General features: G+C 50.7%; 2 protein-coding genes across 2 annotated transcripts; both read left to right on the top strand.

Moving 5' to 3' along the window:
* The first annotated feature begins 228 nt into the window (after positions 1-228).
* Positions 229-11,523, top strand: LOC129082563 (zinc finger protein ZFP2-like). The gene is made up of 4 exons (XM_054588269.1): positions 229-301; positions 2,632-2,700; positions 6,380-6,506; positions 9,352-11,523. The coding sequence occupies exons 2-4, from the start codon at positions 2,653-2,655 to the stop codon at positions 10,989-10,991; spliced, it is 1,815 nt and encodes a 604-aa protein (XP_054444244.1). The 5' UTR covers positions 229-301; positions 2,632-2,652; the 3' UTR covers positions 10,992-11,523.
* A 13,910-nt stretch (positions 11,524-25,433) lies between these two features.
* On the top strand, positions 25,434-26,540 carry LOC129082433 (endothelial zinc finger protein induced by tumor necrosis factor alpha-like). The gene has a single exon (XM_054588136.1). It carries the CDS (start codon positions 25,434-25,436, stop codon positions 26,538-26,540), a length of 1,107 nt encoding a protein of 368 aa, XP_054444111.1.
* The last annotated feature ends 81 nt before the right edge of the window (positions 26,541-26,621 follow it).

Below are 26,621 nucleotides of genomic sequence, written 5' to 3'. Positions count from 1 at the left end.
ACGCTCGCCCACCAGTCCGGTTCCTGTCGGTTTCCCGTCAGGTCAGGGACGACCGCTCTGAGGAGAGGCCCAAGCTGACGACGTAGCGGCGCGCAGGGTTCTGGGAAGTGTAGTCCGCCCGTCCGCGCAAGCGTAGTACTGTCCCGGGTCTAGGCGGAAGTCGGTCCCTTTCTTGAGGGTGCCGTGTCCGGAGTCACGCAGTAGACAAGTCTGGGGCGGAAGTAAAGAGCTTGCAGGTCCGGTGAAGGGGCCCGTGGACTCGGGAGGGAGTGCGGCTCGAGGCGGGTTCGTGCGGGGGAAGGTGATGCCTGCGGTTGTGTGAGTGTGTGTTGGGCTAAGAAACCCGGGCCTTCGCTGTGTGTCTCTGTGTTTGTCAGCGCGTGTGTCCGGATGTCCTACTGTGTCTCGCCTTTGCGTGTGTATGTGTCGGCTGCCCGTCTTGGCCTCTCCGGGGTCCCTCTGTGTCCACGTCTGTGTGCGTGTTTGCCTTTGTTTCCGCCCGCGGCGTCTCAGCGTGTTGGGCGCCATCCGGGTGTCCCCTTGTGTCTGGTCTCTTCCTCGGCGCCGGTGTCTGGTGTGGGTGTGTCTGTGCGTGTGGGGGTGTGTCTCTCCTCTCCGAACCTTTCCCTGTGCGTCCCTGCGCCTCTGTCTCGGGGCACAGCTGACGTGTGTGGGTGAGTAGGGGTTGCCCTCCTGAGAGCGTGGGAAAGACCGTGGGGAAGACGCCCTCCTGCACAGACGGGCCTGGCGGAGCTGCCTGCCCGCGGGCCCAGAGCCCATCTCCTTCCCGCCCTCAGAGCCTCCCCGGCCCCCGGGAGGGCAGGGCGTGTGTGGTCGCCAGGTGTGGGGCTAAGGAAGAGGGTCAGAGAGACCCCCAACCCCAGGCTGACTGGAGTAGATTTGTTCAGGGAGGGTGTGTTGGGTGCCCAGGGTATGGTTCTGGGGATTTTATAGGCCTCCTAGTAACTCTGAGGTAGGGACCCTTATCATCCCCATTTTGCAGTTGGGGAAACTGAGGCTCAGAGACTTTGAGTGAACCACCCAGCTGGACATCCAGGCATCCGGGTTCCGGAGTCCCCACATCAACCACCCCACAGATGGCAAATCCTTGTTTCCCCTTAGAAACAGTGGATGGAAGGAAATGCCAGAAGGATTGGACGGAGGAGGGGCAGGGGCAGGAGCAGCTGCCACCCTTGGCTCCGCAGCCACAGACCTGAGGCCACTGTAGACACTTGCAGGGCCACTGAGCCTTCCTGACCTCCTTTTAAATAAACTGAGAACTAGAGTTGTGATTGCATTGCTCTAAGGACAACAATAATCTAGGCTGGATTGGCTCCCCATTTTCTCTTGTAAGAGGAACAGTAACGAGGATATTTTCAAGGTCCCCTATGGGTGTCAGGGGCCCTGGGCCCCCTGTGCCTCCTGGGTAAGTCGGCTCTTGGGGCTCCCTTCTCCTGCAGTGACAGCCCGTGTCGTTGCCTTCGTGGTTCAGGGATTGGAGTTAGAAACCCCAAATGCAGGAAGAATACATTTGTAAAAATTAAATTCTGTCTTAAAAATCATAAATGCACTGTGCTCAGGCCCATAACGTAACTCCTGCTTCTGGGTGGCAAACCTGGAGTTTCAGCCCAGACACCCGGCTTCTGCCGAAATCTCCAGGGTTGGTTGGTAGGTTGGTGTTTCTTTCTAGGAACAGTGCTACGATAAACCTCGTTTGTGTGTTTATTGATTTTAGAGAACGAGGAACATTGATCGGATGCCTCCTGCTCGTAGGGGACCTAGGATCAGGTCATGAAACCCACAACCTAGGCTCAGGCCACACCCAGGGATTGAACCCGACCTTTTGTGTTCAGGACGGCGCTCCCGTCAGTGCAGTCCCCGGGCTCCTGGCTCCCTCCATGCGTCTGGTCAGTGAGCCTCACAGTAACCACAGACCTGGAGACGTGGAGACGTGGAGGCCTTGGAGGGTGGTTGTGGCGTTGGGGTGTGTCGTGAGGAAGGGGCCGGCAGGGCCGGCAGTGAGGTGGAGGCCGCGGCAGAGAGACTTGTTCCTCTCTCCAGGCTGTAGGACTGGGTGTGTGCGCATGCGTGTGTTGGGGGAGTGTCAGGGTGTGGGTGTGACGTGTGCACTCACCACATCAACTCTGATATACTCAGCCCAGTCCTAATCCCGGCCTTATCATTTTGGGCGCATGACTTTTGTTTTAGGGCCTCAGTTTCCTCATCTCTAAAATGGGGTGAGTGGAAAGAGGTCCCAGTTTGTAGGGTGTCAGGAGGATTAAATCAGGGACAATGTCAAGTGCCTTGGATGCCATTGGCCTCCCCAGTGTGATCACTGTTATGTGTGTGCGTGTCCCTCTCTGCCGGTGTGTGCGTGTCCCTCTCTGCCACTGTGTGCGTGTCCCTCTCTGCCACTGTGTGCGTGTCCCTCTCTGCCGGTGTGTGCGTGTCCCTCTCTGCCGGTGTGTGCGTGTCCCTCTCTGCCTGTGTGGGCAGGTCCCTCTCTGCCTGTGTGTGTGTGTCCCTCTCTGCCGGTCTCCTAGTTGATGTTTCCGCCTGTCCTGCCTGCACTGTGGGGCCGGCCTTGACCTGGTCTCTCACGGTGCGTTTCTCTTTTTCCCCTGCGCACAGCTTGGCCGTGTCCAGGTCACCATGGGCACTGGAAGGATGGCCACCCAGCCGCTGACCAAGAAGGCCCTGGTGAGTCACGTCACCCTCTGGCACCTCCTTCCTTAGGGTCAGGCTTCTGGGCAGGGGTGGCCCTCTGCCCCCCCACGATATCCCTCAGGGCCCAGGCCGCAGTCCAGGCCTCCTGGGGTTGTGTCCGCCCTGGTTGGGAGAGTACTATCTGGACAGTGGCGTTTTTCTCCCGCAGGGGACAGGATGGCTCAGGAGTGAGCTAACTCTGGGGGCTCTCAGGAGACACCAGCGGGCACCTGGGAAGGGGCGGCTTAAACACATTCGATGAAGTGTGAAGCCCGGGCAGAACGTGCTGGGCGAGGGACCTTTTGAAATGGGCCGGTGGCACTAAATGCTGGAGGGGGACTGGACGCCATAGTGAGGGACCCATGAATGTCCCTTATTGTCACCATGATGTTTTACGATGTTTTAGTGGGTGGCGATTTGTGGTATTTTTCTCTATATTTCGTTCTATGGATGAAATACTTTACAATTAAAACATAGATGTAGCTCATTGGTTAGAAGATCATCTTGATGTACCAAGGTTGTGTGTACCGTCCCTGGTCAGGGCACACACGAGAAGCCAACGATGAATTCACCAAGAAGTGGAACAACCTTTCTTTCTCTTGCTCCTGTCAAATCAGTGAGTTTATGTTTATGTATATACATGCACATAGATATGGGGGTCAATTTTTTTTGTCATCACCAGAGGACGTGTTCATTGAGTTTTAGGGAGAGAGGGAGAGAGAGAGGAAGCACAGACGTGAGAGAGAAGCAGCAGTCTGTTGCCTCCCACACGTGCCCCGACCCCAGATCAAACCCACAGCCTCTTGGTGTACGGGACGGCGCGCCAGCCAACTGAGCGATCCGGCCGCGGCTGCACATAAATCTTTGCCCTGCGTTTTGTATGTTTTTTCTCCTTCTCTTTTATTGTTTTTATTATGGAAGGTTGAGCACCTGTATAAAGATTTTTTAATTTTTTTAGGAAGCGGGGAAGGGATGGAGACATAGAGAGAAACACAATGTTGTGGGAGACAAACATCAGTGGGTTGCCTCTCGCACAACCCCAGCTGGGGACCTGGTGTCCAGCCCAGACATGTGCCCCGAGTGGGAATGGAACAGGAGCCCTTACGGTTCGCAGACCGGTGTTCAGTCCACTGAGTCCTATTAGCCAGGTCTTCATGAGATCTTTCTTTTTTTAATAGATTTTATTTATTTATTTTAATTTTATTTTTTAAGTATATTTTATTGATCCTGCTATTACAGTTGTCCCATTGTCTTCTAACCTTTATTCCCCTCCACCCTGCACCGCCCCCCACCAGCAGTCCCCTCCTTAGTTCATGCCCGTGGGGCGCACAGGCAAGCTCTTTGGCGTCTCCGTTTCCTATACTATTCTTAACCTCCCTCTGTCTGTTTGTACCTACCAGTTATGCTTCTTATTCCATGTACCTTGTCCTCCCTCCTTCCCCTCCCCATCCCTGCTGATAACCCTCCATGTGATCTCCGTTTCTGTGATTCTGTCATTCCTGTGCTAGTTGTTCACTTAGTTTGTTCTTAGGTTCAGTTGTTGATAGCTGTGAGTTTGTTGTCATTTTACTGTTCATAGTTTTTGATCTTTTTCTTACATAAGTCCTTTTAACATTTCATATAATAGGGGTTTGGTGATGATGGACTCCTTTCACTTGACCTTATCTGGGAAGCACTCTGTCTGCCCTTCCATTCTAAATGATAGCTCTTTGCTGGATAGAGTCATCTTGGATGTAGGTCCTTGCGTTTCACGACGTTGAATACCTCGTTGAATGCCTGCAAGGTTACTTTTGAGAAATCAGCTGATAGTCTTATGGGCACTCCTTTGTAGGTAACTAGCTCCTTTTTCTTGCTGCTTTTAAGATTTGCTCCTTATCTTTAATCTCGGGTAATGTAATGATGATGTGCCATGGTGTGTGCTTCCTTGGGTCCCCAGGCAGATGTGGGACTGCCCGGACATCAGCCGCAGGCTCACACACCGAGTCCTCCTCCAGCCCCGTCTCCGCCCCTTCTGCCCGGCTGGGTGACTTTCTTCTTTAACTCCTTGGTTGTCAGACTTCCATACACTTCAATTTACTGGCAGTTCTGGTTCTTTTTTGTTTTTAAATTTGTTTTCCTTCTTTTGGTTGTGCAAGGAGGCAGAGTGTATCTACCTATGCCTCCACCCATCTTGGCAGGAAGCCCTTATTATTTATTTTTAAAGAGAGGGGAAGGGAGGGAGAAAGAGGAAGAGAGAAACATCAATGTGTGGTTGCCTCTCACATGTCCCGTACTTGGGGCCTGGCCTGCTACCCAGGCATGTACCCTGAGTAGGAATCAAACCAGCAACCCTTTGCTTCATAGGCTGGCACTCAGTCCTCCGAGCCGCAGCAGCCAGGGCCCATGTATTTATGATTTCTTTGTGGGCGATTCCTTGCAGAGGAGTGTTGCTGTGGGTAGGTATTTTTAAAGCCTGAAGGAGTCTTCGTATTTCCGAGTTGAGACAGTTTATTCTCCCACCGCTGTTTTCAGTTGGTGGTTTTAGGTGCCGTTTCTTCTATTTGACTATAAATAACAAGTAGTATAAACTATCCTTGTGGTAGGTGCCACTGATGTCACATGATCTCTTTCCGAGTAACATTGTGTGTGATATTAGTGAGATTTAATTTTTAGAAGGTGTTTATTTGCCATTTATGCAGGAGGGCAAATTATTTATTCTGTGCTTGGCTGGTCCCCAGTGGACCGGTCCCCAGTTGGGGGACGCACGAGAGTCAACTGCATGTTGATGTTTCTCTTCCTTTCTTTCTCCCTCCATTCCCCTCTCTCTGAAAATAAAGTAAATAAAATCTTAAAAAAAAAATTAAATAAAAAATTCAAGTTAGTAAGTATAGAAAAAAGAAGTAAGTACAATAATAAAGGGTGCAGGAGAAAATGGGGAGGTGGTGGATGAGCCTGTGGCCTCAATGGTCATTTCAAATGTGTTTCCTAAAAAAAAACCCAAAACACAAGAAGAAAGCTATGTGCTCATTGGGTTGGCCCAAAAGTTCATTATGTTTCTTCTATAAAATAAAAGGCATTTTCATTTTCACTGGTCACCTCATTGATTTGGAGATCTTGGTGTCGGGGTCCTCAGTGCTCCCATCTGCTCTTTAATCAGGTCTTGATCCCCCCATCCCACGTGATCTCTACCCATGGCCCCAGCCACAGACCACAGCTGCTGATTTCCTGGACACCCTCCAGAGCTGCCGCTGCTCAGGGCCCCTGTGTTGATGGTATTGTCTGTGGTGGGTCCTTTACGGGAGTTTTCATTTGACGGGTGTGAGGTGGTATCTGATTGAGGTTTCAGGTTGCAGCTCTCTGATGATGGGTGATGTTGAGTATTTTTTCACGTGTTTATTGGCCATGTGTGTGTCATCTTTGGAAAAGTGTCTACTCAGACCCTTTGCCCATTGTTTACATGGATGCTTTGTCTTCCTGATGAACAGCCCTATTGTTTATTTGTTTGTCCAAGGCCCGTGCAGTGTACTTCAGCACCGCGGACACTGAGGGGTCAGGCCGTTCCGAACTCGCACCTGGTTGACACCACGTCAGGTGCATCCCGTGTGCCTTCCTGATCCTCTCGGCCCTGCTGGCCGCATCTCCCAACCTCTGTGAGGAGGGCGCTGTGGTGAGTGGTGTGCGCTTCCTGTTACAGGGGTCGGTGGCGTTCAGGGATGTGATTGTGGACTTCACCCCGGAGGAGTGGCAGCAGCTGAAGCCTGCGCAGAAGGACCTGTACAGGGACGTAATGATGGAGACCTACTGGAACCTGGTGTCGCTGGGTAAGGGGGCAGCTTCGCTTCGTAACTCATCATCTGCCTGTCACCTCAGGATGACAGAGAAATAGAAAAGATGGCCCTGGCTGGCGTGGCTTAGTGGATTGAGTGCCAGCCTGCGAACCAGAGGGTCACTGTTTTGGTTCCCAGTCAGGGCACATGCCTGGGTTGTGGGCCAGGCCACTGGTGTGGGGTCTGTAAGATGCAACCACACATTGATGTTTCTCTCCCTCTTTTTCTCCCTCCCTTTCCCTCTGTAAAAATAAATGAATAAAATCTTAAAAAAAAAAAAAAAAGGTGGACTGATCTGACAGGTAGGACATTCAAATTTCTTGAAGTCAAAATAAAGTTGATAGGTAATGAGCTGGGGAAGAGTATTTACTGCATGTATAACATTCAGAGGATTATAAATATATAGGAAGCTCCTTGGAAAAAATAAGATGACCAAATGAATAAAAGAGAGAAGGACCATTACATATGAGTGTGCAATTCACAGATGCAGAAATGCATGATGTTACACATGACAAAGGGTTTTTTAAAACATACTAATAGTCAAAGAAGTACCAGTTGAGTCACAGAAATATATTTCTTCCCCATGGGGCAGAGAGATGAAAAAGAGTATTAGACCTGGCTGGATATGGCTCTGCTGGTTGCAGCTTGATCCCATACACTGAAACTTGTGGGTTCGATTTCCTGTCAGGATACATACTTAGGCTGTGAGTTTGCTCCCCAGGTGGGGCATATCTGGCAGGTGACCGACTGATGTTTTTCTCTCTCTCTCTCTCCCCATCTTCCTGCCCACTCCCCTCTTCCCTCTCTACTCATATCCTCAAGTGTGGCATAAAACAAGAGTAATAGCATCCTGTGTTATGAGGGTTACCAGGGAAAGGGACTCTTCATTTTAGGAGCATGAAGTAGCAGCGCTCATTTGGAAGATAGTTCAAGTGTTCTCTTGTGCGGTGGCAGTTGTTAGCAGTCTGGACGGTGGGAGGGAGGGGGTGAGTCAAGGGTGACTACTAAATTTTTTTTTTTTTTTTAATTATAAAAGTATTTAGCCCTGGCTGGTGTGGCTCAGTACATTGAGTCCTGGTCTGAAACTGAAAGGTTGCCAGTTCGATTCCCAGTCAGGGCACATGATAGGGTTGCGGGCCAGGTCCCCAGTTGGGGGAGTGCAAGAGGGAATTGATGTGTCTCTCACACGTCGATATTCCTCTCCCACTCTTTCTCCCTCACTTCCCCTCTCCAAAGTTAAATAGATAAAATCTTTAAAAAAATATATAAAAATATTTATTTTCTTAACCGTTGAAAACATACATAACGTAAAATTGTTTAACTTGTTTTTGACCATTTAACTATTTTGATAGTTAACTTTTTTAACAGTTCTGTGGCATGAAGTTCCTTTACGTTATTGTTCAACCATCACCATCATCCACCTCCAGAATTTTTTTTTTTTTTAAGATTTATGTATTTATTTTTAGGGAGCAGAAGGGAGGAGAAAGGGTGGAAGAGAAACATCAATGTGTGGTTGCTTCTGGCACATGCCCTGTGGGGACCAGGCATGTGCCCTGACTGGGAATGGAACTGTCCACCTTTGGGTTCGCAGTCTGGTGCTCAGTCCACTGAGCCACACCCGCCAGGCACCCCCAGGGTTCTTAATCACCCCCAGCTGACAGTCTGTCACCTCTAAAGAACACATCCCCATTCCCCTCCTGAGCCCTGGCCCTCATGTCCTCCTTCTATCAATTTGACGGCTCTTGTTGCCTCCTATGAGTGGATTCATACGTATCTGTTATGTGTGTCTTATTTTGCTAAATCTCTTTGATGGGACTCTCTCTCTCTTTTTTTTTTTTTCCATTATTTGGGACTGGAGGTTTTGAAATCCCAAGTCTCACTTGCAGTGTGTTAGGTTGCGATACCCGAGAGGGGCGCCCAGAGGCCTCGGATTATCCTCAGCAGAGCTCAGGGAGGGGGTCTGGGCGGGGGCGTCCATTTCGGAGGTGTCAGCATGGAGGCTGAAATCCGGGCTCTTAGGACTCAGGGGAAGGGTCTCAAGCTCAGGGTTTGTGTGGCCAGCGGGGGCTTAAAGAGGGAAGGGGGGCAGCCGCTTACTACGGCCACCTTCTTTGTTCCCTCCTGAGAAGGAGGGCTGTGTGTGGCAGCATCTTCACTTTTTTAATGAGATCTTCGTGTAACACAGTTTTTAGAATTTGGGAGGAACCCTGATGTCCATGTGCAGAGTCCGGGACTCAAGACAGCCCCCTAGGTTGGAAAGAGAGATTGAGGATCCCACAGGACAGAGCACCAGGGGACCGGAGCAGCTGTGGTCAGCAGGGAGGGACGAGTGTGCAAAGGGGAGGGTGAGGAGCCAGCAGCCTGGGCGCGCAGGAAGGCGGGAGCTTGGCTGGGGGTGGGGAGGCAGAGGACAACCAGAACCCACACGAGAGTCAGCTCTTACTTTATCATTTCTAATTGACAGTCAATGCTTTGAGAGGCACAGCTGGCTGGGGACATGCAGGACAGGCCTGGAAGCCAGGAGCCGGGTGAAGTGAACGCTCAGTGTTTGTGGGAGCCTTTGATCTGCTCCTCCAAGCCCGTCTTCCTCCTCTTTCTCTTCAGGGTCTGTCTGCACCGCTCTGAGCTCCCTGGCCACCTTTGTACCCACTCCCAAAGGACCTTTCACGCTCTCTATTCACCTCACTCAACCTCACTGTCTCAGCTCAGTGCTTCCCCTATCCCTCTGTCTCATGACAGGCTGTCCCTGCTCTCAGACTGTGCCTTGTCCTTTCTTTGGATGGTCCTCCATCCCACCGTTGTTAACTACCTATGTGTCATCTCTTCCCCCTCCTCTCAGACTTGGAGACTAGACCCGACATGAAACAGTCGGACCCGCAGGAGGATGACTGGGGAGACAGACCATCCGCTGCAGTGGTTGCAGAAGAACCCACGAGTAATGGTGCCCAGGGTTGCACGTGGGAAGGAGCAGGGACACAGGGTGACCAGGCGGGGCAACAACAGGGGAGCCCAGGGACCTGTCTGGGGCATTTGGACATGTCTCAGGCATTAGCCCCTGAACGTTGTGAATTTAAGGCATTCGTCCGCCAAAGCCTCATACCGGCCCCTGCGAAATTGGAGGGACAGAGAGGATCAGGGAAGCACCCGTTCAGCATGTGCTGGAAGGACTCAGGTACTTCAAGCCTCAGTCCTTCCTCCCAACTCCGTGCAGAGAGGAAGCCCTATAAATGCGGAGAGTGTGGCAAGGCTTTCAGCTATAACTCATCCTTGAAGGAGCACCAACGAATGCACACTGGGGAGAACCCTTTCTCGTGTGCCACGTGCGATAAGCATTTCATCCGGCGGTCTTACCTCGCCACCCACCAGCGCCTACACACTGGGGAGAAGCCTTATGCATGCGGGGACTGTGGCAAGGCCTTCAGCCAGAAGGCGCACCTCATTCAGCACCAGAGGACGCACACCGGTGAGAAGCCTTATGCATGTGGGGATTGCGGCAAGGCCTTCATGCACAACAGGAGCCTCATTGTCCATCAGAGGACGCACACTGGGGAGAAACCATTTGTGTGCAGGGACTGCAGCAAGGCCTTCAGCCGGCAGGATTACCTCAAATCACACCAGAGGACACACACTGGGGAGAAGCTGTACACGTGCAGGGACTGCGGCAAGGCCTTCAGACATAAAGGCAGTCTTAACCTACACCAGAGGACTGACACCGGGGTGAAGGCCTACGTGTGCAGTACCTGTGGCAAGGCCTTCACCCGCAACACAAGCCTCATCACGCATCAGAGGATGCACACTGGGGAGAAGCCGTATGCATGCAAAGACTGCGAAAAGGCCTTCAGCCGGATTGAGCACCTCATGGTGCATCAGAGGACGCACACCGGTGAGAAACCATACATGTGTCGCCAGTGTGGGAAGGACTTCACAAAAAACTACTCGCTCTTGGAACACCAGCGCATGCACACCGGGGAGAAGCCCTACACGTGTGCCCAGTGCGGCAAGGCCTTCAGGCAAAACTTCTCGCTCAGGGAGCACCAGCATGTGCACACCGGGGAGAAGCCCTACACGTGTACCCAGTGCGGCAAGGCCTTCCGGCAAAATTCCTCGCTCAGGGACCACCGGCGTGTGCACACTGGGGAGAAGCCCTACAACTGCAGCCAGTGCGGCAAGTTCTTTAGCCTCAAATCCTCTCTCTGGAAGCACCAGCGCTTGCACACCGGGGAGAAGCCCTACAAGTGTGCCCAGTGTGACAAGGCCTTCAGGCAAAACTTCTCGCTTAGGGAGCATGAGCGTGTGCACAGCGGGGAGAAACCCTACAAGTGTGGCCAGTGTGACAAGGCCTTCAGGCAAAATTCCTCGCTCAGGGACCACCAGAGTGTGCACAGTGGGGAGAAGCCCTACAGCTGCAGCCAGTGCAGCAAGCTCTTTAACCTCAAATCCTCTCTCAGGAAGCACCAGCGCTTGCACACCGGGGAGTAGCCCTACCAGTGCTCCATCTCCAGAGGCCCCAGAGGAGGATACACATGTAGCAGAGGGGCCAGAAATCTCAGAATTCGCACCCAACTGGCAGGTCTTGAGTCCATGGGTCAGTATCAGACTTGACATTGAGCCCACAGGTAGGGGGCAAGAGAAGTCCTACCCAGATGGGTCATCGGGGGCCCCGGGGACAGGCCACACCATGCTTACCTTTGCTTCCGCAGCCTCAGCAGGGCCATGTGGAAAGCAAGTCCCCCTCCAGGTCCTGTATCTGGAAGCATGGCCTGGGGTGCTATGGCTCCTCACCTGGCTGGATGATGAGTATGCCGGGGATGTGGCGGGACCTTTCGCCAGAAGGTGCACATGATCCAGCACCAGAGGACACACCCTGGGGAGAACCTTTTGTGTGCAGGGACTGCCGCAAGGCTTCCGACAGAAAGGGAACCTCAGAGAGCACCAGAGGATGCACATCAGGGAGAAGCCATACACGTGCAGGGACTGCAGAAAGGCCTTCAGCCAAAACTCCTCGCTCAGGAAGCACAGCTGGTGCTCAGGAAGCACAGCTGGGTGCACACGGGAGAGAAGCCCTACAAGTGCTCCATCTGACAGAAGTGCTTCATGGCTCACTCGTCCTTGCAGGAGCGGCAGACCAACCACACACAGTGTGGAGAAAGCTTGTAAGTGCTGCCAGTGCTCAAAGCCTTTGTCAGGAATACCTTCCTCCCTGTCCACCAGAGAATGCACGTGGGAGACAAGCCCTACGAGTGTGACAAGTGCGGGAAACCCTTCAGAGGGAATTTCAACATCATGCGACACCAGAAGAGGATGAGGTGGGGTGTATCAATCCGCACTCAACAGGCAGGTCCTGAGCCCTTGGATGAGTGCCAGACTTGATATTGGAGCCCACAGGTAGGACGCTAGAGGTGACCTGCACAGACGGGCCGTAGGAATGTGGGCGCCGAAGACAGGCCATCCTGTGCTCACCCTTTGTTTTTACAGTGTCCTTGTGGAAATCAAACCCACTCTACAGGTCTAGTAGAGGAGAGCGTGGCCAGGGGCACTGTGGCTCCCAACCGAGCTGGAGTAAACTGTCCTATGAGCGTGGAGAACGCATTTAGCATCTCTGGGTGTCCATCTGCATAGTCAAGTGCAGGAGGGGGAGGAGAAAGGAAGAAGAGAGTGGGCTCCATGGGGACATTGTCACTTTGTCGCACAGGGCGGGATCTAGTCCAGAGGTCAGGTTGTTGCCATCTTGTGTGTTTCCTCTTTTTCCCCCACTCACAGCCCCTAGTTGCCCTGCAACACCAGCTGGAAGGCCCCACGGTCATAAGCTGTAGAATTTACCAGGTGGTTCATGAGGAGAAAAAAATATTTTTTTCAGGATTAGGAAATAACAGTAATCACTTCAGATACCAAAGTTTCTCAGGATGGTCTGTTAAATATTGTTTAAATAAAACTTTTAATTGACACCAACATCATTTTAAACAGTTGTTTCATGCAGAACATACAGGTACTGGTTGTCCCATTCAAAATGAATGTCAATGATTGTGGGGACAGTGCACAAATACCCAACAGGAACCCCCAGAACCCAGCAGCCTGTGCCTGGCCATGCGCCCCTCGCATCCCTGGATTCCTCACTTTGCACTGGTCACACCACGTCTCATGCCTGTTTTTGGAGCAGGTTTCCCTGGGGTTTGCTGGTCTCCCATGACCAGGAAGAAATATTAGCAGGAAATTACATAGGCCCATCTCCCCACCACACACACGTGTGCATGTGCACCAGCAGAATCAGGAGGTTGTGACTTCTCATCTCCTTTATCATGGATGCTCATTTACCCAATAAATATCCCCCATGAGAGAGAAAAGGAAAGAGCAACCCATGTGGTAAGAAGGTCATTCCTCTGCAGACTCAGCGTCTTGCTGAATAGGGTGGACCACTGGGAATGGGGCAAGACCGCCTCCGGTGGCATTTAATGTAGAATTGCTATTAAAAAACAAACAAACAGGTGAATGGGAGGGAGGCAGATATTGTGTGTCCTTGTTAAAAATATTCTGGGTCATTTCTAATTTTTGAGTTGCCATGATCCATGTCCCTGATAGAAAAGTCAATCTTTACCTTAATTGAGCCTATTGTCTCTTGGCCTGTGATGACATACCTTTGAAAGGTAAAGGTAACAAGCACCACACAGAAGCTGAGAACACAGATCCCTTCGTTGTTACTTACCATGTTAATGGATATTACAGTCTTGCACCCACCTATGTTAAAGAAGTATGTGTTTATCATTTTACTTTTTATCCAGTCCCAGAAGTTTTCCCCCTTTGCTTCCCCCCTAAACTATTGCCAGTGGATTTCAGGTAACCCTTTATGTCTCCTCTGAGGGTAATGTATGAAATGTGGTGCTAAAGTGCCATTCAGTGGAACATTTCTCAATCTGTTGTCCTTTCAGCAGAAATTAACTCACTAAAAATCCTACACAGGTTCGAATGTCTTCTTACGCTGACAGTAGCTTCACAGATTTTCTTCAAGTCAGCACGACTATCAGGGACCCTGGGTGGACACAGGATGCCTGCAGACCAGCTTCTTTTCCCACTTCCACCCACAGCACCGACTTCTGTAGAATTTCCCTCCCCCCTCCTTCCCCGGCATCTCGCCCTCCCCCACTCCCCTCCTCCAGTCCGCGGCCCTCCCCGTCTCCCCTCATCCGTCTCCCCTCTCACTCTCCTCCCTGGCCCCACTCCCTCCGTCCACTCCTTCCTGTCTGGCTCCGCTATACTCTCTCGTATTCCTCGCGCCCTACCAGCCCCTGAACGACATTCCGCCTGGTCCCACAGCGGCCCGCCTTCCTGCCCCCGGTGCCACAGGCGACCAACGCTCCGGTTGAGGTGCAGTGGGCAGCGCTCCCTCTGAGGGGAGGATGGACGGCGGCGGGGGTGGCGCGCGCGCTTCTGGGAAGTGTAGTCCGCCCGTCTGCGCACACTCCCTGCTGACGCTGCGGGGTGGCGTGGTCCGGCGGGCGCCATTCATTTTCTCGAGGGGGACTAGTGGTGACTCAGGCAGCTGGCTGCTTGAGGTGGCAGGACACCGGGTGTGGGTCCTGAGAAGGGGCAAGAGGTCCCCGAAGCGGGTACAGATTGAGGCAGGGCCGTGCGAGTGAAGGTGATGCCTGTGGCTCTGCGTGTGTGAGAAGCTGTGTTGCGTTGCGCTGACGCTCCCGCGCCGTGTGTGTGACTGTGTGTCTCCGTGCTTGTAACCGCGTGTGTCCGGGTGGCCTCCTGTGTCTCGCCTTTGCTCGTGCGTGTGTCTGTTGCGTGTCTCGATGTCTCTCGGCTCCCTCTGTGTCCACGTCTGTGTGCGCGTCTGCCTTTATTTCCGTCCGCGGCGTCTCAGCGTGAGGGCGCCGTCCAGGGGTCCCCCTGTGACGGGTCTCTTCCTCGGCGCCGGTCTGTGTGTCAGGTGTGAGTGTGTCTGTGCGCGTGGGTCTGCGCCTCTCCTGTCCCATCCTCCCCCTGTCTGTGCGCCCCTGCGCCTCTGTCTGTGGGCGCGGCTGACGTGTGTGAGGGTGCGACGGGGGTGCCCTCCCGGGAGCGCGGGGAAGACGCCCTCCTGCACAGGCGGGCCTGGCGGCGCTGCCTGCCCGCGGGCCCCGCAGCCCATGGCGGTCCTGCCCTCAGAGCCTCCCCGGCCCCCGGGAGGGCAGGGCGTGGGTGGTCGCCAGGTGTGGGGCTGAGGAAGAGGGTCAGAGGCCCCGACCCGATGGTGACCGGGGTGGGTTTGTTCAGGGAGGGTGTGTTGGGTGCTCAGGGTATCGTTCTGAGCATTTTATAGGCCTCCAAGTGACACTGAGATGGGGGACCCTCACCATCCCCATTTTGCAGCTGGGGAAACTGAGGCTCAGAGACTTTGAGTCACCCAACTCCACACACAGGCAATTGCGTCCAGAGCTCCCATACCAACCACCCCACAGATGGCAAGTCCTTGTTTCCCTTTAGAAACAATGAGCAGAAGGAAATGGCAGAAACCTTGGACAGAGGGGGAGGAGCAGGGACAGCCTCCACCCCTGGCTCTGCAGCCGCAGACCTGAGACTACTTTGGGTTCAGAGGTCACCAGCGCTGTGCACATGCCACTTACAGGGCCACTGTGCCTTCGTGGCCTCCTTTTAAATGTAGTAAAAATTACAGTTGTGATTGCATTGCTATAAGAACAAATATAGTCCAGGCGGGATTAGAGTCACTTTTTCCTCTTAGAATCTTAAAAGAAATGATGATATATTCAAGGATGCCTACAAGCGGCCCTGGACTCACTGTGCCTCCTGGGTGGCTTCCTTGTCCTGCAATAGGAACCCTTGTTGTTGACCTTGTGGAGTATGGATAAGAGTCAGTCAGAAATAGCAAATCCACAAAGTACACATTTGTAAAAATTCTGTTTAAAAAATGATGAAGTCACTGCATTCAGGGACATAACTCCTGCTATCGGGAGGCAAACTGGAATTTCAGACCTAACACTTCGCATCTATCCATATATTCAGGGTTGCTTCGTTTGTTGGTAAGTCGGTGTCTGTTTCAGGAAACAGTGCTACAGTAAACATCGTTTATATGTTTATTGATTTTAGAGAGGGAGGAAAAGAGAGAGAAACATTGATCAGTTGCCTCCCACTGGCACCCCGAGGTGGCATCTGGGGATGAAATTTGCAAGGTAGGTCCTGGCCACAACTAGATATTAAACCTGAACTTCCGTGTTCAGGATGACACTCCCCACCAATGGAGCCACTCGGCTCCAGGTTCCCTCCAGTAGACCTGGAGGCTGTCTTGCTGTTGGGGTGTCTTCTTTGCACCTGGCCAGCAGTCAGACGCAGGGTGTTAGCAGAGTCCTGTTCCTCTCCCAAGGCTGTGGGATTGTCTGTGTGCGCATGCCTGTGTTCGGGGACTGTGAGCGTGTGCGGGTATGACATGTGCACCAAGCTCATGGACCCTGACGTACTCAGCCCAATCCTAACCCTGGCCTTTTCTTCTTTGGCACATGGCTTCTCTTTTTTTGGCCTCAGTTTCCTCATTTGTAAAATGGGGTGAGTGTAAATAGCCTCCACTTCATAGGGTATGAGATGGATTAAATCAGGGATATTTGTCAAGTGAGTGCCTTGGACATACAGGCCTCCTGCATGCGTTCACTACTAATATGTGTACCTGTCCCTGTCTGACCATCTTCTAGTGAGTGTATCTGTCTGTCCTGTCTGTACTGTGGGTCAGGGCTAGACCTGGTCTCTCACTGTGCCTTTCTCTTTCTCCTTCTGCACAGCCTGCCTGGTCCCCAGTCATCATGGGCACTGGAAGGATGGCCACCCAGCCACTGACCAAGAAGGCCCTGGTGAGTCATGTCACTCTCTTGCACCTCCTTCCTAAGGTTCCGGTTTCTGGGCAGGGATGACCCTTGGTCCCTCCCGTGAACCCCTCAGAGCCCAGGCCCCTTTCCAGATTGCCTGGGATTGTGTCCACTCTGAGTTGGGAGAATAATGTCCTGACACTGGCGTTTTTCTGCCGCAGGGGACAGGATGGCTCAGGAGTGACCTGTCTTACCCTGAGGCTCTCAGGAGACACCAGTTAGCACCTGGGAATTGGCAGCTTAAAACCATTCAATGAAGTGTGACAGGCTCTGGGCAGGATGTGCTGGAAGAGGAACCTTCAGAAATGGCCACAGGGCACCAAATGCCCAGGGGATTAGAGGGGGCCGGGAGGAGGACACCTGTGGCTAGGGACCCGTGAAAGCCCCTGGCTATGGCTGTGATGTGTTACGATGTTTCAGTGGGTGGCTATTTGTGGTATCTTTCTCTGAATTTCCTTAATGGAAAAAATACTTTACAATAAAAAACATACAGATGTAGCTCAGTTGGTTACAGGATCATCTTGATGTGCCAAGATTGAGGGGTTCCTTTTCTGCTCAGGGTGCATATGGAAGGAACCAATGAATTCATCAGTAAGCGGGACAACATCTGTTTCTCTCTCTGTCTCTCAAATCAATATATTATATATACATAATGTATTGTATATATAAAAAATTACATATATATATAAAAAATGGATGCCACTGTTTCATGTTGGCAGTTGGGCGCTTATTCTGCTCACTGAATTTTAATAACAAATGGTATAAACTAACCTTATTGTAGGTGACAACTGATGTCATGTGATGTTTTCTGAGTAGCATCGATTGTGGTATTAGTAAGGCTTTCTTTGTAGAAAATGTTTATTTGCCATTTATGTGGGGGGCATATTATTCTATGCTTTGCTGGTCCTCAGGAATCTTAGTATCCTTGAAGGTTTTTACTTTTTTAAGATTTTATTTATTTATTTTTGAGAGAAAGGAATGAAGGGAGTAAGTAAGGGAGAGAAACATCCATGTGTGAGAGAAACATCAATTGGTTGCCTCCCATGTACGCCCCAAACAGGGACCGCGCCCTCAGCCTTTCGTTGTGCAGACAAACCTCCAACCGTCTGAATCCCCCAGCCAGGGCCGGACACTTGGATCAACGGAATCAGACAACATGTGGTTTCTGTATCAGGCTGCTTTCCCTGAGCATAGTTCTTGACGTTCCTCTGTGTTGTATCAGGTGTCCTATTTCATGGCTGTATACTATTCCGCTGTACAGATAGACCCGGTATATATGCATTTACGTGGTGGTATACATTTGGGTTGTTTGCACTTTTTGGCTGTTATTAGCATTGCTGCTGTAAACTTTCTTGTACAGTTTTTTGTTTGAGGTTCTCATTTCTCTGTGGTGTAGGAGTGGAAATTAATGGATCCTTTGAAAACAGTATATTCAGCCACTTAGGGAACAATCTTGACTGTTTTCCTACACGGCTGCACCGTGATGTCTCCACTGTTACCTTCTCTGCGATCGTTGCCTTGGTGTCCTCCTTTACCAACATTGTTTAGGATTTCCTTATGGTTGTCATTTTTGTGTGGTTGGGGCTTAGGGGTTCAATTTCATTTTCTTAATCTCTTTTAGTGTAATTTCATTCTGATTTTTCTAAAAATACAGCCTGACCTGGCTCGGTGCTCCGTTGGTTGTAGCATCATCCTATACACTGAAAGGTTGCAGGTTCGATCCCCGGTCATGGCACATGCATGAGGCAAACAGATCACAGCCTCTCTCTCTCTCTCTCTCTCTCTGATCCTGCCTTCCTCTTCCCCTAAAATCAATAAATATATCCCGGGGTAAGGATTAAAATAAAATTAGAGCCTGTTTTTTGCTCTTTGGAACTGGATGAGGTTTTTCTGTGGGGAAGTGGCTTGTGCCGTTAGGTAAGAATCCAAAACAGATGAAGTCCTGGAAGGGGCAGCCTCAGACACGTGTCCGCAGAGCATTCAGGGGGCTTTTGTGCACTCGGAGAAAGTGCCCTTTCTAGGGGAGTCTCCTGACCCATGTGAGGTGGGGTCCTGTGTGTCACTGCCACATCCTGGCTGTTCCATGTGAACTTCCAGACGCCCGGGACCTCTCTGGATGTCAGCCCCTCCCAGCCTGGGCTTGGTGCATGGAGCTGCTTGGTAACAATTGCATTGAGTGTGTTCACTCAGGCAGGCACTTAGGGAAGGTTTTAGCAAGTTATATTTAAAAAATTAAAATGAAATAAGTACAACAATAAATGGGGGCTGGAGGAAACTTTGGGAGTTGATAGAGTAAAAGACACCTTTTTCATTTTCACCAGTAACTTTATTGATTTGGATACTTAGAGTTTGTCGGTTATCTCCCACTATCGGCTTCCAGTGGGTAGAGGCCAGAGGTGCTGGTAAACATCTTCCAGTGCATGAGGCAACACCGCAGCAAAGAATTATTTTGCTAAAATGTCAATAGTACCAAGACACTTCACAGACCCCTTTTGATATGTTCAATGAGTCACAACACCTTCTCCATACAGTGCACAAATCTTTTTTGTGTTTCAGCTGCATTTTTACCTCTCTTGAAATAATATACCAGAAATGTTGCATATTTTCTTCCATCGTCATTATTAAAGTGGCTGCACAAAAATTCACTAATTTTGACAAGTTTTTTTTTATAAAATGCATGCTGATAACGCACGCTGATGTGACACCTATCTCAATACAATCTAACAAAATTGTTTTGAATGAAGATAGGCGACTAAGCACTACTAGAGCTGTTGTACGAAAGAAATGTAATGGGCTTTTTTGTCCAATGGAATACTTCCAAATTTATCAAATGGTACACCTCTAATACATGCAGCTTTTAGTATACCAGTCATACATCTCAATAAAGGGGTTGTTTTAAATTCAGTTTTTTTTAAAGATTTTATTTATTTATTTTTAGAGAGAGGGGAAGGGAGGGAGAAAGAGAGGGAGAGAAAGATCAATGTGTGGTTGCCTCTCATGTGTCCCTAACTGGGGACCTGGCCTGCAACCCAGGCGTGCGCCCTGATTGGTAAACGAGCCGGTGACTCTATGGTTCGCAGGCCGGCACCCAGTCCACTGAGCCACACCAACCAGGGCTAAAGTGGTTTTTGAAAAAGATAGATTATTGCCCTCGTTGGTGTGTGGTGTGGCTCAGTGGATTGAGTGCTGGCCTATGAACCAAAAGGTTGTCGGTTCAATTCCCAGTCAGGGTACATGCCTGGGTTGTGGGCCAGGTCCCTGTTTGGAGAGCACTTGAGAGGCAACCACACATTCATGTTTCTCTCCTTCCCCTTCTCCCTCCTTGCCCCTCTGTTTAAAAATAAATAAATAAAATCTTTTAAAAAAAAAAAGAGAAAGATTATTGCTGTGGCTGTGTGGTGTATGTGTTGAGAGCATCACCCTGTGCACCAAAACGTTGCGGGTTTGATCCCCAGCTCAGGGCATGTTCAGGAGCCAGTTGATTGATGTTTCTCTCTCAGGTCCATGTTACACTCTCTCACTTTCTCTTTCTCAAATCAATAAACATCTTTAGAAAAGGATTACAAAAGAAAGAAATTTTTCCCTGGTCCCTACCAAAGGATGAATGGGGCAAAGAATCACATAAAAATAAGCCCTGTAAACTAAGCCCTGGCTGGTGTGGTTCAGTGGATTGAGTGCCAGCCTGAGAACTGAAAGGTCACCAGTTTGATTCCCAGTCAGGGCACAGGCCCGGATTGCAGGCCAGGTCCCCAGCTGGGGGCATGCGAGAGGCAACCAATCTATGTATCTCTCCCGCATTGATGTCTCTCTCCCTCTCTTTCTCCCTGCCTTCCCTCGTCTCTTAAATAAATAAATAAATAAATAAATAAATAAGATCTTTTTAAAAATTGTAAAATAAGTACTAATGATAAGGACCATACAGGAGAGATATATGAAATGTCCTATTAGTTCAATGAAAAGAGCAATAGTTGCCATTTCCAAGATTTTCCTGTAGCTGTATCACGCTGAAGAATCGCACACACGTGACCTCACTTAGCCTCTCAACTGCCACAGAGGGGGCGTCGTTGCTAGGAAGTCCATTGAACAAACGGGCTCAGAGAGGCTAATACAGTTGTCCAAGGAAACACAGCTGAGGGGGTGGCAGGCAGAGCTAGAATTTCATTGCTGGCTGCCGATCCCAGACTGTTAACCACTGACCAGTCCCATATTGTTCCGTCATCATGTGGTGGTGGCCCCAAGGCAGGACACCAGGATGAGCCCAGAGTCCCTGGTGGGCACTTGGAGCACAGAGGGACTGGCCAGCAGGTGAGGCCTCCTCCCAGGAACCGTGAGCCGCGGTTCATGGTCCACAACAGATATGTTACTCTGCTTGGGCCATGGGGCTGCCATAACAAAGCACCGGAGGGGGAGGTTTGAACAACAGGAATCTATTTTCCCACAGTTCTGGGGTCTGGAAGTTGGAGTTCAGGCCTCAGCAGGGCGATGCCCCCTCTGAAGTCCAGGGAAGGCCTGTTCCCGGCGTCACTCCCGTCTTCTGCTGGTCCTGTGGCTCATGGCACCATAACTCCTGTCCTCACATGGCTCTGTGTCTGAACTTCTCGTTTTTGTAAGGACATCAGTCCTATTGCCTTAGGGGCCACGCTTCTCCAGTGTGACCTCATCTTACCTCAGTACCCCGGCAATGACCCTGCTCCCAAATCAGGTCTCATCATGAGGCGCTGGGGGTTAGCACTTCAACACAAAACTGAACCGGTAACATGGCTTAGACTAAAACCTGGCACCGAGGAACCACCGAGTGACAGGTGTCCCTACCGCTGTGGTGATGACATTGTCGTCGTCATGTCCTCTCCACCATGTTCTGAGCCCCGTTCATTTCATGGCATAGGGTCATGTCATCGGCATCCTCAGTGCCCCGTCTGCCATTTAAGCCTCTGGTCTTGACCCACCTGTCCCCACCTGGAATGCCCCACCAAGGACCCCACCACAGACCACACCTTCCAGCTTCCCAGATGCCCCCTGGAGCTGCCCTTGCTCAGACCTGTCATGATGGCATCAACTAGTTGCTGTTCTGTTATGGGGGCTTCTGTGTAACAGGTGTGAGGTGATATCTCACTGGGGTTTTAAGTTGCAGCTCTCTCATAATTAGTGATGTTGAGTATTTTTTCATATGTCTATGGCCCTTTGTATGTCCTCTTTGGAGGAGTGTCTATTCAGGCCCTGTTGCCATTGTTTAAGTGGATTGTTTGTCTTTCTGCTGAAGAGCCCCATAGTTTATTTGTCCCTCTGAGGATCATCCAGGGCACTTAGGCATTGAATGGTCAGGCCCTTCAGAGCTCCACACCTTGTTGACATCACGTCAGGTGCATCCCATGTGCCTTCCTTGATCCTGTAGGTCCTTCTGGCATCTCCCAACCTCTGTGAGGAGGGCCCTGTGGTGAGTGGCATGCGCTTCCTGTTACAGGGGTCGGTGGCGTTCAGGGATGTGATTGTGGACTTCACCCCGGAGGAGTGGCAGCAGCTGAAGCCTGCGCAGAAGGACCTGTACAGGGACGTGATGATGGAGACCTACTGGAACCTGGTCTCGCTGGGTAAGGGGGCAGCTTCACCATGTTACTCACCATCTGCCTGTCACTTCAGGATGACACAGAAATAGAAAAGATGTTCAGATCTGACTCCGTCGGTCATTCAAATTACTTGAGGCTAAAAGTAAAGTTGATAGGTGATGAAGTGGGGAAGAGTATTTACTGTATGCATAACAGTCAGAGGATTATAAATATATAAAGAGCTCTTAGGAACAAATGAGAAAAAGCCAGAATGAATGATAGAGAAGTGGATGTAGCTTGTCAGTGTGCAATTCACAGATGTAGAAATGCACGGAGTTACACTTTACAGAAGAGATATAAACCTTACTAATAGTGAAAGAATTACCAGTTGAGTCACAGAAATACAATTTTTGCCCATGGGGTACACAGAGATGAAAAAGAATACCATCCCTGGCCCTGTGCGGCTCATTTGGCTGGAGCGTTGTCCGTATACCAAAAAGTTGCAAGTTTGATCCCCAGTTGGAAGCAACTGGAATAATGGAAGCAATGATCCATTTTTCTCTCTCTCTTTAATGTTTCTCTCTTTCTCTGTCTCCTCGCTGCTTCCTCCTCACCCAGTTCCTCTAAGCATATCCTTGGGTGAAGTATTAAAAATAAAAAGAGTAACATCATCCTGTATTATGTGGGTGCAGGGAAAGGGACTCTTCATTTTAGGAGCATGAAGTTGGGTCAACTCATTTGGAAGGCACTTTGGTGTTATCCACCAAATTTCAAACGGTTCCATTTCTAGAATATAACCTTTCAAATTTTTCCTCTAAGTGTACAGATTTTTTCAAAGGAAGAAAAATCAAAAGAAATGCCCCAGATGCTCACCTACGAGACTGACCAGATAAGCAGGGTGTAGCAATGTGGTGGGAACCACAGCGCTCTTTTAAGATGAGCCCTTTTTGTAGGCACTGACACAGAGAGCTGTCCCTGGATCTTATTGATCGGGAAAAACCCTAACTTTCAGAATTAGTGTACCATCCCATTTCATTAACAGCTCTTTTGGAGGTTTAACTGACCTACAATTAACTTCCCATAGTTAAAGTGAACAATTTGATGCATTTTGACATCTGTATCCACCAGGGAAATCATCGTCGTCATGCAGGCACATCCATTATACCAGAAAGTTTTCCCTTCTTTTCCCCCACCCTCTATCATGCATGACTACGGTGGTTTAGTTTGCCTCTTCTAGAATTTTATATATATAGAATCATAGGGTAGGTACTTTCTTTTCTTTTATCTGACTCCTTACACTAAACATCATTTCTCTGATGTTCACCTGTGTCATCCTTATGTATCGATATCTTCCTTTTATCTTTTTCTTTTTAAATCCTCACCCAAGGATATGTTATTGATTTGAGAGAGAGAGAGAGAGAGAATGAGAAAGATCAATCAGTTGCCTCCCATACAGGCCCTGACTTGGAATTGAACCCACAATGTCCTTTCTGTCGAGAATGGTTGGGTCATACATAGGCACATATTAAAACTTTCAGAATCTGCCAAACTTTTTTCCAAAGCTGTTGTCTTGTTTTTTGCCGGCATGCACTGGGAATTTCATTGCTTTGTGTGCTCCTCAGAACTGAACATGCTCGGTCTTTCTTATTACAACCATTCTTGTTGGTGTGCAGTCTTCGCACAACCCAGCTCGAAGTACTAGACGTGGGAGCGTGGGAAGGGATTGGGTCTCATCCCCAGGGTACTGAGAAGGTGCTGGAGGGTTTGGTCTGGCTCTGAGGTCCTCTTCCTGTTGAGTGGACCGTGGATGGTAGACAGCGGGGAAGGCTGCTGCATCAGCAGCGGTGGCCGTGCGTTGGTCTGGGCCAGTTCAAGCTGCTCTCCTGTGCGGCGGCAGTTGTTAGCAGTTGTTAGCAGTCTGGATGGTGGGAAGGAGGAGGGGAGTCAAGGATGGCTGCTAAATCTCTTTTTTTAATTATAAAAAAATGTATTTCATTTTTTAAAAAATATTTTTAGAGTGTCGGGGAGGGAGAAAGAGAGTGAGAGAAACATTAATATGCAAGAGAAGCATCGATGGATTCCCTGTTGCACGCCCCCAACTGGGGACCTGACCCACAGTCAGGCATGTGCCCGGACAAGAAATTGAACCTGCAGCCTTTTGGTCCACAGGCTGGTGCCCAGTAGGTCTCGGATTATTCCTTAGCAGAGCTCAGAGAAGGGGTATCCGAGTGTGGTTTAGATGTCAGCATGGAGGAGAGACACGGATCCGGCCACCCAATACTCAGGGGAGAGGTCTCAAGCTCAGATGTTGTGGGGCCAGTGGGGGCTTAAATGGGGGAAAGGGGACAGCTACTTACCACTCCAGCTTTCTTTCTTGCCAGTGAGGAAAGAAGGCTCCGCATGGGCAGATCTTCACTTTTTTAATTAGATTTTTGTGTAAGATTTCACATTATAAATGTTGTCCCTGGCTGGTGCGGCTCAGTGGATGGAGCACCAGACTGTGAACCAAAGGGCTGCGGTTTGATTTCCAGTCAGGAAACATGCCTGGGTTGGGGGCCAGGCCCCCATTAGGGGGCACTCAAGGAGCAACCATGCATTGATGTTTCCCTCTCTTTCTCCCTCCCTTCCCCTCTCTAAAAATAAATAAATTAAACAAACAAACAAAAATGTTGGGAGGCACACTGATGTCTATATGCAGAGTCCAGAACTCAGGACAACTCATAGGTGGAAATAGGGATTGAACAACCCCTGGGACACACACAGGAGGGGACTGAAGCAGCTGTGGTCAGCAGGGAGGGGAGAGTGTGCAAAGAGGAGGGCGAGGAGTCGGCCACCAGGGCCAGGCCGCTCCTGGGCAGCACAGGAAGGTGGGAGCTTGGCTGAGGGGTGCGGATACAGAGAACAACCAGCACATCCATGAGAGTCAGCTCCTGCTTTATCGTTTCTAATTACAGTCAATGGTTTGAGAAGCACAGTGGCTGGGGGCATGTAGGTTGAGGCCTGGAAGTGAGTAGCTGGATGCAGGAATCCTCACTGGATTTGCAGGGGCCTTTGATTGGCTCCTCCCTGCCTGCCTTCCTCCTCTTCTTCAGGGTCTGTCCACCCAGCTCTGAGCTCCCTGGCCACCTTTGCACCCACTCCCAAAGGGACCTTTCTCGGTCTCAGCTCACCTCCCTACAGCACATTGTCTCAGCTCACTGCTTCCTGTTTCCCTGTGCACCGACAGTTTGCCTCCTGCTCTCAGGCTGTGCCTTTGTCTTGGGAAGATCCTCCCTCTCAGCGTGGTTAACTGCACGTGTGTCCTCATCTTCTTCCCCCTCCCCTCAGACCTGGAGACTAGACATGACGGGAAAGAACCCGACCCACAGGAGGATGACTGGGGAGACAGACCATCCGTTGCTGTGGTGGCTGAAGGACCTATGAGGAATGGTGACTGGGGTGGCCCCTGTGAAGGAGCCGGGACACAGAATGACTGGGTGCGATGGAGACAGGGGAGCCCAGGAACCCGGCTGGGGCCATCGGACATGACCCTCGTGTTAGCCACTGAAAGTCGTGAAATTAAGGCATCTGTCTGCCAAAGCCCCATGCCGGCCACACTGAGATCGGAAGGACCGAGAGGCGCGGAGGCCTGCCTGTTCAGCGTGCGTAGGAATAACTCAGGTACTTCAGGCCTTGGCGCTCCCTCCAAACTCAGCACAGAGAAGAAGTCCTACAGTTGCCAGGACTGCTGTAAGGCTTCCGGCTGTAGCTCGTCCCAGAAGGAGCAGCAACAAATCCACGGCAGGGGGAAGCCCTTCTCCTGCACGTCGTGTGGGAAGCCATTCAATCGGTGGTCGTATATCACCATCCACCAGTGTGTGCACATTGGGGAGAGGCCATACATGTGCCAAGACTGTGGCAAGGCCTTCAGTGAGAACAGGAGCTTCATCGCGCACCGGAGGATGCACACAGGGGAGAAGCCATATCCATGTGGGGTCTGTGGAATGGCCTTCACCTCCAGCAAGTACCTCGCCAAGCACCAAAGCACGCACAGCAGGGAGAAGCTGTATGCTTATGGTGTCTGTGGAAAGGCTTTCAACCAGAAATGGAAACTCAGCCTGCACCAGAGGACACACACCGGAGAGAAGCCTTACCTGTGCAAGCAGTGCAGCAAGGCCTTCACCCGGAATAGGAGCCTCATGGTGCATCAGAGGACGCACACCAAGCAGAAGCCGTACCTGTGCGGAGAGTGCGGCAAAACCTTCAGTGAGAACAGGAGCCTCATTTTGCACCAGAGGACGCATACCGGGGAGAAGCCATACAAGTGCAGTGAGTGCGGCAGGGCCTTCACCAGGAACGAGTACCTTATCACACACCAGAGGACACACACTGGGGAAAAACCATACGCGTGCAAGGACTGTGGCAAGGCCTTCAGAATGAACGGGAATCTTATAGTGCATCAGAGGACACACACTGGGAAGAAGCCATACGCATGCAGGGACTGTGGCAGGGCCTTCATGAGGAACGAGTATCTCATTGCACACCAGAGGACGCACACTGGGGAGAAGCCATACACATGTGGTCAGTGCGACAAGACCTTCAGGCAAAACTCCTCGCTCTGGAGGCACAGCCTTGTGCACACCAGGGAGTAGCCCTTTCAGTGCCTCACGCCAGAAGTGCTTCATGGGATGCTTAACCCTGCAGGATTAACCAAACTGACCACACATTAGAGA

This window comes from Pteronotus mesoamericanus, unplaced genomic scaffold (genome assembly GCF_021234165.1).
Source record: "Pteronotus mesoamericanus isolate MK-2021 breed Mesoamerican mustached bat unplaced genomic scaffold, CSHL_Meso_final scaffold_128, whole genome shotgun sequence".
NCBI classification, from domain to species: Eukaryota; Metazoa; Chordata; class Mammalia; order Chiroptera; family Mormoopidae; genus Pteronotus; species Pteronotus mesoamericanus.
This window is presented reverse-complemented; position numbering and strand designations above follow the sequence as displayed.

Coding starts and splice junctions, on each gene's coding strand:
- LOC129082563 (XM_054588269.1), top strand. CDS start 2,653: ATGGGCACTGGAAGGATGGCCACCCAGCCGCTGACCAAGAAGGCCCTG. Junction 2,701..6,379: donor CGCTGACCAAGAAGGCCCTG/GTGAGTCACGTC, acceptor TTCCTGTTACAG/GGGTCGGTGGCGTTCAGGGA. Junction 6,507..9,351: donor CTGGAACCTGGTGTCGCTGG/GTAAGGGGGCAG, acceptor CCCTCCTCTCAG/ACTTGGAGACTAGACCCGAC.
- LOC129082433 (XM_054588136.1), top strand. CDS start 25,434: ATGACCCTCGTGTTAGCCACTGAAAGTCGTGAAATTAAGGCATCTGTC.